This window comes from Elephas maximus, chromosome 15, assembly GCF_024166365.1.
Source record: "Elephas maximus indicus isolate mEleMax1 chromosome 15, mEleMax1 primary haplotype, whole genome shotgun sequence".
Taxonomy (NCBI): Eukaryota; Metazoa; Chordata; class Mammalia; order Proboscidea; family Elephantidae; genus Elephas; species Elephas maximus.
Genome location: NC_064833.1, coordinates 26,912,488 through 26,930,202, shown reverse-complemented (window position 1 = coordinate 26,930,202; position 17,715 = coordinate 26,912,488). Strand labels below are relative to the sequence as shown.

At 37.7% G+C, this 17,715-nt stretch overlaps 1 protein-coding gene across 5 annotated transcripts in view; it reads right to left on the bottom strand.

Annotated features, from left to right (window-relative positions):
• Positions 1–17,715, bottom strand: part of TRPS1 (transcriptional repressor GATA binding 1) — a 270,932-nt gene that overhangs the window by 199,963 nt on the left and 53,254 nt on the right. For all 5 annotated transcript variants that reach the window (XM_049854227.1, XM_049854225.1, XM_049854229.1 and 2 more), the window contains one exon: positions 3,847–4,976. In XM_049854227.1, coding sequence (XP_049710184.1) covers positions 3,847–4,976 — 1,130 coding nt within the window. The remainder of the gene's footprint in view (positions 1–3,846; positions 4,977–17,715) is intronic.

Sequence of the window (17,715 nt, the reverse complement as noted above, 5' to 3'; positions counted from 1 at the left end):
ACTCTAAGCTTGACCCCATGATCAACTCCAGCAATAATATGCCATTTGCTCTTAGTACCGCCTCACATTACTGCTTGTTTACTGTTCACTTCTCTTCAGACTGAGTTTAGCTCATTACTGGTGAGGGGAGAAGAAGAGCTTTAGAAATTTCCTTTAGTTAATGGAAGTTTGACAATGCATTAAATAGTAGGTTTTGTATAGTACAGCTGTTTTTAAGGAGATCATCATACAGCTTACACCAGAAACATAGGTTGTACACTGAAAATTTTGATAAGGAAAATGGTAGTCAATTCGAGAATGGATACAGTGTCTAATTAAATAATAAAGAAAATGGGAGTTAAAGAAACATATTCAAGAGTGAAATACAATAATTCAGTCATGATGTCAGTTAGAGGTATAACAGGCAAGGATAAAACAAGAGAATTGACTATTTGGTCCCAGTTACTACAGGATAACCCAGCTTAAACCTGGTTCTTAAAGAAGGCTCCTTGGACAGGCCTCCATCCTGATGTTTTCACTCAGAGCTCTTAAATCAATTCTCCTGCTTCTCAGCTCTAGTTATTTTTTATAACTACATGATTTCACATATTGTACAGTTCTCAGCTTATGCTAATTCTTTACTATACCATAAGTCTTGTATATAAAGCACTCAAAAGCCTAGAATATGCCACAGTCATAACACAGAATTATGGTGGAAGTTTCCCAACATGAATAATATGAATAAACATAACCGTAACCAGAAAGATACTATTGCAATATGGAAATGCTTATCCTCTTTCTTATTCTATCTTCAAAATATGGCTTTTTGAGAAAATGCTTTGATAGCAAATCAAGTTTTAAACATCCATGTGAGCATTTCCTTTCTTATCCCTGGGGCCTCCATCGTTATTCAACTTTCAGCACAGTTCTGTTTTACGTCCCTGCCAAACTATCACTCCTGAAATTGTAAGTCTTCAAATTTCAGATATTTCTACAAGAATTCATAAACAAATTCGAGACAAATAACTCAGCACCTGAAAGGCTCTAGGGTCACTGAACTGCGTGAGATTTTAAGAATATGTACAAGGCTATTTCAACGTCCTAGGGATGCTATTCATTTTTTAAATCAAAATGATAAAATATTGAAAGGTTGACTTAAATTTAAAAATGCACAAATAACTGTCATTTGGTGTGAAACCTTAGGTCTTCAGAAAGGTCTCAATGCAAAATTAATCACCATGTGAACATTTAAACAGAAAAGTTCCAAGACCATATACTAGTCAAAGATCACAATGTAACTTACCCTGTAGATCTAAGTTTATTCATAACTACTGTGTGGTCAAAAACTCAACAAGGATTTCATTTACTTAGAAATATTTACTGAGCATCTATCAACCATACGGGCACTGCGCTAAATGGTGCAGATACAGCAGTTATACCGTCATTAGGTGCTGCCAAGTCGGTTTCAACTAATGGCGACCCAACGTATAATAGAACAAAACGTTGCCCCGTCCTGCACCATCCTCACAACAGTAGGTACATTTGAGCCCACTGTTGTAGCCACTGCATCAATCCATCTCACTGATGGTCTTCCTCTTTTTCAATGACCCTCTACTTCACAAAACATGATGTCCTTCTCCAGGGACTGTTCTTTCCTAATAACAAGTCCAAAGTGAGTGAGATGAAGTCTCACCATCTTCACTTTTAAGGAGCATTCTAGCTGTATTCCTCCGAGACAGTGACGATAAAGATAAGAATAGTCTTTTCCTTCTGAAGCTTATTTTCATTATTGAATATTGACTAAACTCAAACTATTTAGTAGTATTTTTACTTATAGTTTTATTTCTTGGGGGACTTTTCATTTACCCAAAGTGTGCCGAAACCCTCTTTTACCAGACAGGTTTTTCATCAATGGCCTGTTTCCTCAAGAAAAGCCATTTGTCCAAGTGATCTGGTAGACAGATGTACTGGGGTGTGTGTGTGTACTGGCTGATTGTCTCATGATAAAAGAAAGCTGCCTCGGCAAAAAAAAGAGGTTATCTAAGTTTTATATCACCTAACAAATGTAAATGCACAACACGTACATATCCACAAATCCAGCTAGCAGAGCTCAGAAAGAAGTTAATGTCTGCTAGCCCCAGAGATAAATTAACATGTGGCCAACATCAGAGGAGCCAGAAACACTCGCTGCAAGTGTGAACACATATTTGATTCTAGGACTGTGTCTTTCCTGGGGCTGACCTTATAAATTAAACAGTGTAAATCTCAAGTAAGTGTTTTCTGAACATCTTGATTCACTGTGAACATTAGACTGCCCTTCGAATTAACATCAAACATTATTAGCCTGTTGTTGGACATGAACTGCTTCATTATTGGTTACTGACAACACAAACATACACACATTCACACTAACACAACTCTGAAAGAGAATGAGAGGAAATGTTTACCATCTACTGGTATGGAAACCAAAATAACTAGATTTTTAAAGTAGGGTTTTGCATCTACCCCTACCCCTGTTGCTGTAGAGTCAGTTCCAACTCATAGCGACCCTGTAAGACAGGGTAGAGCCGCCCCACAGGGTTTCCAAAGCTGTAGATCGTTATGGAAGCAGACTACCACATCTTTCTCCCTCGGAGCGTCTAGTCTGTTTAAACCACCAACCTTTCCATTAGCAGCCAAACACTTAACCCCTGCACCACCAGGCTCCTTGGATATTGAATCTGCATATAGAAAATCACTTAAAAATAGTAAAGCAATTTACTTTGATTCCTGGAGGCGTAATAACAAGAAAGCACTCAATAACTGCTAAGTAATGTCTGAGCATGTTGTATCCTACTCATAATACAAGTATCCATTTCAATGTTCCTTCCTTAGGGAACCATTTCCTAATCTGCCAGATTAGGCTGGGTTGTCATTACACGTAACCACAGTACACTGTCCTGTATCTTTAATGATTCTTATCACCGATAATGATCCATTAAGCGTCTGTCTTCTTTACTAAACTGTAAGTTCCATGAAGGCTCTGCCAATGCTTATCTTGTTTCTCCTGTATCTTCAATACATGGCACTGAGAGTATTCTGGGAATTAATTAATTAATGAAGAAATGATCACATAAATGAAACCAAGTCTTGTGTCCTAAATTCATCTCCAGAAAATATGAAGGATTATCTGGGAAAACTAATGTTTATAAAGATACTAGGGTGAAGGGAGAAGGAAAATACTAAGCTACCCTAGCTCTAGCTAGGACTCTGAAATAGCTTAAGCACTTTCATCCACTTGGAGGAATGAACGTATAGAAATCTAAAATCAAACAAATTACAGAACACTCACCTTCGGATTACCATTTAGAGACCAAACAAGGATGTTGTGGAATTTCTCAAAGCTAGACTAATGCCCAATCTCATTTTGAAAGGAAAACAAGCAACACATTCTCAACTGATTGATTCCCAGTTGGGCGAGTGAACAGAATGTATTATAGCGGTACCTTTAATTAAGAGTTGTGTTGTCAAAAATTAAGGGTATGAAGTCATATTTAACAAGGACAAATAAATGGGTCGTGGTAATTTCATAAACTCATCAGCAATGCCAGCATTGCTGCAAATTTAAAAATATACTCAGCGAATGGTATAAAACAGGTAAGAAACCTACAAGTAAATGGTCTGAAACAAGTGCCCAAATTAAAATCTGTGGTTATCAATCGATAAAAATATAATCAGCAATTTTATGAATGATCTTTTATGTGATTTTGTTCGACCACTTCCCCAAGTCATCCGAATCACTTCCAACAATTATTAGATCAGGCGTCTGGATTCCTTCTACTTCCATTGCATTTTCTTGATACTCCCCTCCTCCCCAGTATGGCTTACCTGTAGTGTCGGGAAATCTCGTCTTCCACCTGGGTAATAAAATCACATTTGGTACATGAGTGTTCTTTGCTTTCCTTGACAGTCTGCTGCCCCTCTGATCCTTGCAGATGATTTGCTTCTTGTTTGACATCCGACGCTTGCGACTCATGCACACTCTCGTAATGAAAGAGGAGCACATCTACATCGGGGGTGGAGAAGGAGCACTGGTGGCATTGGTGTTTGACTCTCGAGCTTCCGGCCGCCCCAGGAGACAAGTGCAAAAGCAAAAGCGCACAGTGGGAACAATTACTTTTTCTGCAAGCAAATGGATAAGTAATTTCTCCAAGGTGCTTTTCTGGGCTGCAAAGGCCTCTGGGACAGAATGGACAGTGCTTAATGGTACACTTGTGAATGTTATGGAGCTGCTGATAATGACGGAGAAGTGGCCCCACTACAATTACATCAGGGCCATGGCTTTTGGAATATCTGAAGTCACAGAACTGACAATTGTAGCTTGTTACCATGTTATCCTCTGCTCCCTTGCTGGGGAAGTCCTTCTTTTTAGCCCCACTAGAGCCCTTGTCTACCTTGGAAACTGGCTCCCCTTCTGCACTTTTGGCTAGATCATTCTGATTAATGACAGAGCCCCTGGAAAGTTTATCGTTCAACTCTGGATTAAGGCTGCCTGGCTGCGCTCCTCCATGCTGTTTGCCATAATGTTCTAGCAGTTTAACTGAGCTAGATGACTCACAGCTGAAACTACAAAATTTACACCAGTAGTAACTGGTGGCATCTGTACCATTTTGCCTCGAGGAATCAAGGGGCTTGATGGGCACTGAGTAGCCAATGGGAGTGTCATCTCCCGCCTTGACTGTGATCTTGTCCTGCCACTTTCCCAAGTCTCCAGAATCACTGGATCGAAGTGCAGGGATAGATTTGGTAGAGTTTTTCTCTGAAGGTTTCGCACCCTCAGAAGAGGGGAGAGAAGCCTTTATTTTGTTAGGATGAGTCTGAAGAAAGTGTTGTTCTAGTTCAGTTGATGAGTTGCCCATGTAAGTGAAATTGCAGAATTTACAGCGGAAGTACTTGGTGTTTCCTTGGCAATCTGGTGTTTTCCGTCCAATGCCAATGAATGTTCCACCTGAAGTGACCTGGTGCAGAAGAGATGCATGTTACTTCAAACTTGTCATTAATTCAATGAATTCTCAAGGGGAAAGGGGCGTGTGATATTGCCAAGCATTCCACATCAAAAAATACAATAGCACTTACTATGAAATCACTTGAATAATCAGGGCCAAATAAATTCACTCCTCATTTCTCTGTAGCTACATTTTGAGAGGCTCATTATGCTAAACATTTTAGGCCAAAGTAACAGATGAAGGTAAGTAATGAAAGCACTGTAACTAATTCAAGAGATTTAATAATATATACTTAAAAAATTTTTTTTTCAACGGAGTAAGTTTTACTATTTCCTCCCTCAAATCGCATTCTTGCAGAAGCAACCAAATCACGTGGAATTTCTTTTCACCATGCTTAAGGGTTACCGTCAAAACCAGAGTCAATTGCTCAGAGATTACTCAATGCAGACATTCCCCAAGGAAATCTTCTGTTTAGTTCCTACAGCAAAGAGGCTGCAGGCAGAGATGGCCTACTGTACCTTTTGGGTAAAATAAAGGTGTTAAAATGACCACACAAAATGGCTTATAATTGAAGTCCTAGCAATCACAAATAAATTAAAAATAAAATGAATGGAGTGGGCAGGAAATCTTGATGATGAAGGAGGACCAGTGTGGACAGTTTAAAATGTTTCCTATTCTATGACAAAATGAAAAGAAGAAAATCCCCAAGGGCCTTATTTGATTAAGGCTATGTCTCATGGCACAGGACCCAACCCCTCCTGTGGATGGGTCATAGGGATTTCCAAAGACCAGCAATTCACAGGATGAAAATCACAACTGCTCTTCTTTTTTTCCCAAACTATGAAATTACATAGTATTGGAGTGTTATGAATTGAACTATGTCTCCCAAAAATATGTATTGTAAATCCTAAATCCCCACACCTGTAGAGGTAATCACATTTGAGAATAGGACTCTGTTACGTTACTGAGACCGTATCAGTGTAGGGTGTGTTTTAAGCCAATCACCTTTGAGATACAAAAAGAGCAGATTAGGCACAGAGGAAGAAGCCCAAATGGAGGGGAAAGTCACCAAGGAACCAAGTAAAAGATACTGAAAAGATACAAAAACCTTATCCCTGAGCTGACAGAGAAAGAAAGCTTTTTCCTAGAGCTGGTGCCCTGAATTGAAACTTCTAGCTTCCTAAACTTTGAGAAAATAAATTTTTGTTTCTTAAAGCCACCTACTTGTGGTATTTCTGTTACAGCAGCACTAAGAAACTAAGACATGGGGTTATGAACACCTTTAAAGAGTACTTCGTATAACATTCTGACTCCCTTTGCATATGCACCTCAATGGGCATCCCAACTAAACGCCTTCACTGACCTACAGAAATTCATAACAGAGTTTTTGACCGAAATGCTCCAAAGAGGGAGAGATCTCCTCTCCCAACTATCAGAGAAGTCTTCCAGCAACCAGATGTAATATATTAAGTGGCATGATCATGTTCTGCCTTCTTCAACAGCTGCTCAAAAATGACACGTGTGATCACCACTCATATCCAAATCGCCTCATGAGAAAAGTCTCAGGCATTTCAAAATCATTTTAAAGGTTCTCCTTGAAACACAAATAATATTCCTTTGGTTCACTGAGAAATATGTTTGCATTCCTACTGTACAGGACTGAGACTGAAGTCTTCATTCTGCCACTCAAAGAGAGGTGAGACCTTAGTCAAGTTACTTAACCTCTCTGGTCAACAACTTTGTCAATTTGGAAAGTCTCCAATTTTATTTTCAGTATCACAGTTCTAGGAAATGTACATTAACATAAATAACATTTGCTGTACATTAAGACAATAATTTATGAAGGTCTCCAACAGGCTTTAATTGAAGGATGATAATGTTTCACTTAAGACATGTCTATATCCACCATGGAAACCCTGGTGGCGTAGTGGTTAAGTGCTACGGCTGCTAACCAAAGGGTCGGCAGTTCAAATCCGGCAGGTGCTCCTTGGAAGCTCTACGGGGCAGTTCTAGTCTGTCCTATAGGGTCGCTATGAGTCGGAATCGACTCGACGGCGCTGGGGTTTTTTTGGTTATATCCACCATACCAAGTACACAGATTTCACTCAGTCAATAGCTGAGCATCATCTAGCCAGAAAGCGAGGAATGAGGCACTCTCTCAGGAGTCAACCCTGGCAATCAATCACTGGTGTGAGGATGTCAAAGCCACACTACTGAAGGACACAGTTTATTCACCATTTTAACACAAGTGATTAAAGCAACTAAAACTTGGATTGACAAATAATGCATAAAATTGCAAAGTTTCTACATATACTCCCCAAGTGGCCAGAAGTAGGAAGAAATCTTAACTTCAACATACAAAACATTTCAATGTGATGCCACCAACTCAGCAACTTCAAACTTGCATCAAGGCAGTCAATCCAGGAGCATCCCATTCTTCTCTAATAGGCAAAGCAAGCAAGCATGCAAAATCTAGAGACACAAATTTCCTTTGTTTTAGCTACCACATTGCTTCAGGGTTGCCAAGCTTTCCAAATATAAAATGTCTTGAACTTCTGCTTGTAGAACAGGGATTCCCAAGAAACCACGACACATCATCACTGTTTCCTTGGTTTTGCAATCATCAAGCCTCATGTTCAGTGTCTGCAGCAAAAGAGCTGAATGAGGAGTGCACATATTCTTAAGAAATCCCTCTACATAAACTGTTGAAATGAATTTAAATTATTACTAAACATCACACCATCTCTTCCAGTATTTGACAACAACTTGAAGAGTCAGAAAATCCAGACTAAGAATGACCATAACAGGAAAGGCTCTTATAAAAAAAGAGCTAGCAAACATTTTGTTTAGGATTAACTAAGCTACCATAGAAACTGCACTAGGTCTTTTACGTTGGTGGTTGCCATGTGTCTCAACATTGTGTTTTTTACCCATGGAAAACCATCCATTATTTAGGATTCTTTTAGTGGCCACAGACTTTAGTGATGCTAAAGAGTGTTTTTATACTACTGAACACTCTTTCAAAAACCACACAAACAAATAAACAAAAACTCAAGGATCTCAATGACAATTTTGACACTTCTCTACATTATCTTTTTGTCTTCTCGGTAAATAGCAGTATATTGTATCAGTATCATATATTACAAAGAACTGATATTAAGACTTGCGTATCATAAAATCTAATTTTGTAAATTTACTTAGTCTTGGTAATACTTACATAATTACCCAGTGTTTGATGCCTTTTCTCTTTCAAAAGGAAGATATAAAGGCTATATTTGTTTCCATGTTTATACTTTCTACAATGTCAGATGTACACTTAAGTCAGAGGGAAACATAATTGATGCGTATTATAGAAATGCCATTGTAAAATAAAATATAAGTTATTCTTTTAGAAGACAGTACATATGACTATTGGCCACTGTCATTTTATTTTCATGACCCACAAATATTAATTTCAAAACTTATTTTCTAGGTTAAGTACATATGCACACATACACAGAACAAGAGTTATGCAAAATAAGTGCCTGTAGCAACATTTTATTGAAACTCATTGCCAGGAAACAGCGCCTACGCATTCAGAGAATGATTTCAAACTTTTCAAATGGTTGAATCCAGCAAGTAAAAAAAAACTTATCCTCCCCAAGCTGCAACTATACTAAGAAGAGATCACAAGCAGAATACAGCTTTCAGTCTTTCTTTTTTTGCTAACCAGAACTTCAATTACAGCCCATTAATCCAGCAGTTTCTTTGATATGGGTATCCACATTTTAAGAAATGTATGAAACCACAAAGTCAGCTTGGGCCAAAAATGACATCTATTCATTCATGTAGTCAGTAACTACTGAGACTCAGCTTGTACCAGGCTCTGTGACAGACACTGGGGATACACCAAGGAACAAACTAGACCACATTTCTATCTTAAGATACTTACACGTTAAGATCCAAAATTGTACACAAAAGTCATTTACTCTTTTGTATTTATTTGTGCTTCCATCATTTCCTCCCAAGGGAAGTTCTCTAAGTTAAATTCCATGAAAAGACACATCATTTAACCTTCCTCAGGTATATGAATATAAATAATACTGTATAACTTGCCATTTCATAGAATTATTTTGAGGATCAAGTGAGAGAATGTATCTGAAGATTATTTGCAAGCTCTAGGGCTGTGCACTCCAACTGAATTTTCTGCAATAATGGAAATGCTCTATAATCTGTTCTGTCCAATATGGCAGCCACATGCCCTTGAAATAGGGCTAGTGCAACTGAAGAACTGATTGTGTTTCATTTAATTTTATTTAAGTGATTTTTATTTTTTATTCGTTTAATTCTACCTAACTGAAATTGAAATAGCCACATGTGGCTAGTGGCTATCATACTGGACAGCACGCTCTACAGTAATATTTACACGGATGGGATTATTATGTAATAAAATAAACCTTTATTCCTCCTGTCAATGGGAGGAGCAGCCTAAATGAAGGGGAAAATGGCGAAGTCATTCAGTAACATAAACTTGTCACTCCCAGTATTCTTAGCTGTAAACCTGAAGGTTATTTTCTGCCGTTACTAAGTTAATGCTTCCTTTTATATCCCTTCTTTGACTGCAAAACTAATAATTTTGGGAAGCAGAGAGGGACTCAATACATTTGGTTGAATAAATGAATTAATGAATGAACTCATTAAATGAGATGTGAACATGAAGAGAAATATCTCACACCAAGGCCCCTGAGTCACCTGAGATAAGGAAGTGATAGTAATTCATGGTCCCAGTATCAAAGGCTCTGCTTGACATATATGGACTTCTTCCAAAAAAGTACAAAATGCATCTCTCTCCCCAAAGCAAAGGACTATGGAGCCATTTGCTTGTGAGTCAGAGTTATATAGAGAGAAACACCCAACATAGCTATTAAGGCTTAACAATGAGCAAATTTTAAATTGATCTTAACTGACTGAGGCCTACAATGGGTTTTACTCTAACACTGGTTTTAAAAACTATTTCCTGCATGTAGTATTCTCCATGGTTTTCATTTCTAACTTACTAACACATATCTTCACACAAAATGTTTCAGTGCAGAGGTCGACCATATAAAAATGGGTCTTTTTCAAGGTCCTTAACCTCAATTTATTTTTTACCTCCTGTGGAGCAAAAACTAATAAGAATAATATCTAAAAAATATGTCAAAAGAAAATATTTTGAGGGAAAAAAAAAAAAACTCAGACCTCCTAAAATGCCACTTTTGCACATGTACTTATTTTCAATGTAAAAAGTTTTGTTTGAACCACACACAAACTTCTCCTCAGACGTGGTTCCTTTTCAAGTATCAAAATTGATAGCAACAGAGACAATTATGAAGGCACTAATTTAAGAGGACTTAAGGTTATGGGCTGATAGTCAAAAAAGCAAAATCTGAGAAATAAAAAGCTAACTTGTTAAAAAATCACTGTTGAAATACGTTTCAAATAACTTGAAATCTCTAAGGGTCAATCTTGGAAGAAAAAAATAGTCAGAATTAATTTTCTAATTTGCTTATGGAATGTTTCTGCATTATACAGTATTTCAAAAAACATTTCAGAATATACAGCGAACCTCCATGTTACAATTTTTGTTGAAAACATTTAAAAAAAAGACAACGAATCTAGTTAGATGACAATCTTCTCAGTCTCAGGACACAGATAAGATTATTCTTATGTCACAATAGTAACTCCGGTAAGTGATGTTCTCACCTGGAACTTCAAAAGCCAACCAATCTACATTTTTATTTTTTGAAGGGGGAAGAAATTTAAATTCGTATAAGGAGAAACAAGCAAATTCAAGGGAGAAATACTGCATGTTCTTAATTATGCACATGTTCATAATCTGCTTTTTGGATTACAATAATAAATATTCTATCCCAAACTGGTTTTCTCCTTTTACACAGCATAATTCTGAACTAATTTCTCTACAGTTATCTGGCATTTGGGCTGATAAAATACCAATAAATCTTAAAGCCTGTCTCTGTAATTTAGGGGGAACACAACACAAAACAGAAAAGGTAATGCAAGTGGATTAGAAAGCTGAGCGCATTAACCATGGCACCGCTCTCCTGCATCTGACCCACTGCTGCCAGTGGCTCATAATGGAGATGAGCAAAAATTGCATATGTGTTCTATAAGGTATCTTGGTAGGAAAATAGAGAGTCTAATCACTGAAAATGTAAAACTTTCACCAGAGAAGGGCTTTGTTGCACACCTACTGTGTGCCAAGCACTGGAGATACAAAGAAAACTGACATAATCCAAATGCCAACATGCCTACAGTTTAGTACACAAAGTCCACAAGTAAACAGATGACAGCACACTTGTACTTCGTGCTTCTGCTGAGATGTACCAGCTTCCACGACAACAGAGAGCAAGAGGAGCATCTCACCCAGAACGACAGATCAGTAAGGGCTTCTGGGAAGAGGTAACAGTGGAGCTTTGGACAGCTGGGTGGGCATTTGAGATGAGCCTCAAGGGCAATGCTCACAAAAAGGCATTTCACATGGAGGAAACAAAACAAGTAATAACACAAATGAGGGTGAAACAGTATAAAACACTCTCAGGAAAAGTAAAGGGAGATTCAGGTATTACCAAACTTCAAATGGAATCTGCTATGTAATGGTACCTGCTATGTAATAAGTGCTATACATGTGCTAGCCTTATTCTTACTACTATTCCTTCTAGAAGCATAGTGAGAGATGATTTGGAAAAGTAATGCATTCTTGGAGAGAACTGCCCCATAGAGTTTCCAAGGAGTAGCTGGTGGATTCGAACTGCTGACCTTTTGGTTAGCAACTGAGCTCTTAACCACTGTGCCACCATGGCACCTATTTAATTATATAAACTAACAGAAGGTGGCCCTATACTTTCTATAAAACACAGAATAATTGACCAATAAGTAGAATTTAAATAATAAGAAATGGAGGGACTTGAGGAAAGAAAGATGGGAAGAAGGAAGGAGGGAGGAACAAAGAGGAAGGAAAGGTAGGGTAGGAAGGGCGGAGAAGGAGGAAGGAGACAGAAAAAATAATAGAAAGGAAACAGAAATGGAGAAGAGAGAGGAAAGGGAAGTGAGAAGGGAAAAGAGCCAAACAAAAGAGAAAAGAAGGAAAAAGAAGAAACCAATAACAGTTTCCCGCTGCTGTTGAGTCAATTCCGACTCACAAGCTTTCCAAGGCTGTAATATTTATGGAAGCAGACTGCCACATCTTTCTCCCATGGAATGGCTGGTAGGTTTGAACCACTGACACTTCGGTAAGCAGCCTAGCGCTTAACGAATGCGCCAGTAACAATTTACTAAGTAAATATTAAGGATGGAGGCAGTAAAAGCATGAAGGAGGACTGAGTAGGATAAACTATTCAACTATTTGGGGAGAGATAAATATCAGAAAGAAATCCAGGTTAACTCTGAGATTTCCAGCCTGACAGATTTAAATATGGGAGTAGAGAAGAAAGTGGGCAAAAATAGTTGTTTGGGGGAAGGAGTTAACAACTTCAGCTTTACACGCTGACTTTGAGGTGTCACTGGAATACCAAGGTGGAGCTACCCATCAGCTGGAAAAACAGGTCTTAAAGTAAACCATCCTTTATTGTAAGATTCCCAAATACGTTACCGGACACATGAAAGAATTCAGGTGTTCTTTAATCTTACATTAAAGGAGAAATGCTACACAAGTAGGCTATTTCTGAATTCCTCAAACTGCTCACTGGACCCACACTTTGCTCACTTTCAGAATCCAGTGAACAGACAGCTCTAAGCATGGCTGAGGTATGCACTGCGCTCAAATTAGACACTCTAAAGGCCTTAGGATTTGTTCTGTCTCCACACCCATCCATTCCTGTGCTTACTTGTGGGCAGAGGATAAAACTTTAATTACACAGCCTTGGAAAACAGAAGTGGGAGCTCAGTGCATCTCCTCAACCTTTAATCTTCATAGAAAAACCAGCCTAAATTGTGCCTAGTAACTCTCTGAGCAGAAGAAACCTCTCAGGTCATTTAATAAATTTCTAAAACAAAGCCCTCTAAATGACTGGAATATGAACTCAAATCAAATGTGCAGGTGGAAAGTCCCTTCATTTGGGGATAAAACATTGCATCCCTACTTGATTGAATCAGAATTCACCCCTTACACCTCAATAATTATTTAATCACAATATGTTTTTTAAATGATCTATCAGCAAAATTAGTTAGCCTTTCAATGGTTTCAACTGTAATGCCAGTAAGTTCAAATAAAGCAGCATTAACCCACCCTACCCAGTGCCGTCGAGTCGATTCCGACTCATAGCGACCCTATAGGACAGAGTAGAACTGCCCCATAGAGTTTCCAAGGAGCGCCTGGCAGATTCGAACTGCCGACCCTTTGGTTAGCAGCCATAGCACTTAACCACTATGCCACTAGGGCATTACGCTACATGAAATGGATAACAGACCATCTCAAAGAAATCAGTGAAGTCCCCCATTCAATGTGATTCACTTGGTATGCATCAAACAGTCCAGGTTCATCAGTCTTACATCTTCTCCCTTACATGCAACTGGCCTATCTTCTATTACTTTTCTATCTGCAGTAAACTTAAGTCTTGTATTTGGTGAGGCCATATATCATAGTGGCTGTGAAGATAGGCTTCTTTATCCTGTCTACCTTGGTTTACATTCCATTTCCTCCCGTTACTCAACTCTGTGATCTTGGGCAGGTTATTTTCAGTCCCTATATGCTTCAATTTCCTTGCGTTTTTGAAAATGGGCATAGTGATAGTGTCTACTTCACGGGTTTTATGAAGACTGATTAATACATGCAAAGAACTTAGATCCATATATACATGTAAGAAACACTCAGTAAATGTTAGTTACTGTTAGAAGTGAATGCAAAATTGGAAAAATAAAGTTACATGCAATTTTTTCCAAAATTGGAAAAAAGATACATGCAAACTAGCAAATGGAAGGAGTATAGATCAAATTAGAAGTAATCCAGCAAAATAAATTTCACATTTGACTTCCAATTAAAAGCAAACAAGAATTTTCCGATAACACTTCGAATTTTAGAATAATACTAGAAAGAATTGAAGAGATCTATGATTCTCATAACTAGACTCAATGAAGAAATCAGAAAAGGAAGGGGAAGTACTCTGTCTGTGAACTCCCCTGGAGTGGGGACATGACTTACGTATTTGTGTTTTCAATAGACGCATGTATGCTGTAATTATAACAGCCTAAGAATAAGCACTGTATAATCTGCTGATTTGATATGATCAGCAGAGCAACTATCTGACAGATAACTTTTATTAAGAGTTGAATAGTGCTAAATTTGATTGGATGCACCAATAACCATGATTTCTTCTTCTAAACACTCAGCCTGTGAAGAAATGCAGATATTCTAAATAGTGGTATATATGTTCTTCAAACAATGGCAAATAAACAGGAAGTCAAAAAGGGACTGACTTTTTTTTGCTGGCCCTCATGTAACAAAGTCGAACGGAGATTTCACTCTCAGGCAGGTAAAGGGGTTCAAGAAGATGGTCAAGATACTCTAGTCAGGTGGCTACATTATCCAAAAAGCGTTCAAGAAGATGGTCAAGATACTCTAGTCAGGTGGCTACATTATCCAGCTCAGCCATCTACACTGACGAAAACGACCTGGTAAATGCCAAAACTTTGCTTCATTTTATGGCCTTAGGGTAGGCATATGTTTTATTTTGCACACTTTATTACTTGTTAAAGACACACAGTCCTGAATACATGTATGGGTTCATATGCCAAACATTCTCTACTATATAGACAGTCTGAATGGATTAAAGTCTCATTCACCAGTTTTTCTAAAGTGCAATCATCCTCAACTCAGAAAAACAAAGAAACAGAACCTGCTAAGAACTACAACTTCCCTCCTATTCCAGATCAAAGGAAACTCCAAGGCAAAAAATAAATATTTGGAAGTAAAATTCAAGAAAAGTCAAAGTAGACCACAATGAGATTAATGTTCCCTGAGGGTTTTGTTTTGTTTTGTTTTCAGACCAAACTCTAATCCCCTGTTCAAAAGAATGTACTGGTATATGTTAATAAAGCTGATACACTTCAATATGTTGGAAATACAAACACAAAATATGACTTCCTATCTCCAAAATCTGTTCTTCCTGCTTCTAACATGACACATTGGACAAGTCTGATAAAAATATTTACAAAACAGAAATGTAGCTCTCCTAGCTTAAATACAAGACCGTTAGTGGTAAGTTAATGGTGAAATTTTTCTGTTACCCTTAGAATTTTATTAAGGGACTAAATGAATTTAACAGATGGAATCCAATAGCTATCTTCTTGGAGCCCTGAATAATGAGTGCAGAATAACAGGAAAGGTTTATGGTGCTAATATGAAAGGGCAATATATACATAGTGAGCATTTATAAACACGGATGGTTTAAACACTTTCCCGTGGGAAGCACAACTTGACAGGACTCCTACTTTTATAACCTGATCTAAGGACTACGAGCTCCCCCATAAAGATGACGCAACGCACCAATGCACAGCGCATTAAGCCCTAATGAAACAGCAAAGTTCATATTCAACAATGCAGGTCTCCATTCACTGATGGCTTAAATATAAGCATAATAAAACAGATTTAAAAGAAAGAAGCTGTAGTTACTTTTTGAAGAACTCAATCTCTAGTCCTACTATTGTCTATATGTGACCCTCAAAGGCAAAACATAGGTAGTTAAAAATTACATGAACCGCTTACCAATCATGCCACATCCTTTTTTTTTTTTTTTAGTTTTAAGCATAATCATAAAACATGCAGGAGAAACCAAAAATTAAAAACTAAGATCCTAGTCAAGTCAATCAACTCTGAGCTAGCCGTTGTATCTATTCTTGTTTTTCTTGGTAACAAACAGACATGTTTTCTGATTTCAGGGTTGTGCGTGCTGCATCATCAAGGTGCGTGGGGTAGAATCTCATAAATTCCACAGACTTAGAAAGGACAGTCCTGATTTTATGATGGGTACTACACTTAAAGTTACCTCCATTATCCTGCTGGGGCCTCTATTTACTATGCAGCAGGCACACACAGACACACATACAAAATTTGTTTGACAATATTTCTAATAAAAGTTAATCTTAATACTATTCATTGTAATATAATTTACACAGAAGTAACCAAAAAAAAAAAAAAAACCAAACCCATTACTATTGAGTCAATTTTGACTCACAGCAACCCTACAGGACAGAGTAGAACTGCCCCATAGAATTTCCAAGGAGCACCTGGTGGATCTGAACTGCCGACCTTTTGGCTAACAGCCATAGCACTTAGCCACCACGCCATCAGGGTTTCCAACACAGAAGTGGGTATGTCTAAATTTCAATTATTTCCCCAAATATATGTCAAACTGTTGACAATAATTTGAACTCAGAACTGAAAATCTTTGAATCTGTTTAAATTATTTCTTTTCCCCAACCATATATCTCACATTTGCAGTCAAGTGTGTTCAAATTATTTAAAACCATCCAGGTCAAACCAAAGTATAGATCAAAGCCACAGAGTTCTTTAAATCCTCTACTCTGGCTTCTGTTCCCTTTTTCTTGGCCTAAAATGTCATAAATCTATCATTAACCACCAACTGTCCTGAATGTGGTGGGGGCGGGGGGAGGCCAGATGAATTGAAGAATATTAATGAATTGCTCATCTGTTACTTCAATTAGTTTAAATGATAGATTTATATAAATAATTCCTGAATGATTACTTGCCCGTACTACTCATATTTACCAACATCTTTTTATCAGAATCCACACAAGCCATTAGCTTACTACAAATTTCTGACAAAACTGCATTAAAGAAATTCTATAGTCAGCATTTTATCTCCCACAGCTTTTAGTCTCCACAGTTCAAGTGCCAAGGAAAGAACCTCTCAAAAGGCATTTCAGCAACACAAGCATGTTTGGGTAAAAAGGGGAATTTCAGATGTCCTTTTATTCAGTTTACACATATGGGGAAGCCTGTTCAATATTTATTTCAGCATAAAAATATTAATAAATTGCTTTATCTTCAGACATGTTTCTGCATCAACATCTGGTATATGGGCAAAATGTCTGAGATCAGCATTTGGCCAAAAAGTCTATTAAATGTTCTCTTCATAAAGTGAAGAACATTAACTCTGCTAAGCCTTATTCCTGAACCCAATCGTTTCTTTGAAATCATCACCCAGTTTTTCACAGATTGCTTTTTTTCTATTTTTAGTAACATTATTTTTCCTGGAAAAAAAAAAATTGATGTTAACAAGATTATCTTCCCACATGCTGTTTCCTACCATCTTTTGTCTTCTTTACGGTGTGCGGCTGCAAGGACGTAGTAGACAGCATGGACTAGGATCGGCTGTTTTATTTCTAGTTCTATTAGTTCAAACTCAGATAGCTCACACATCTGTTTTATTTCTAAAATCACTGCCCAGGAAAAGTGTTCAGCTCGTTCTGCCCAAACATAAACTTTACTATAAATAACTAAGAACCTAACAAATAACTGTTTGAGGGAAATGGAAGTGTGTTTAAAAATCTGAATTCTTCCAAAATATAGGCCTCAATAATCTTCATTTTAGAGCCTTCCTGACAGCCTAGCTCAGCTTCCCTCAGATGTTGTCCCCAGAGTGAGCAAACTGAAACTACTGCCGGAAATCCAGGTATTAACATCATATTACTTGCTAATTATAAAACACCGTTTTACAGACTGACATTATTCACTTCTAACCCTTCTATCTAAAAC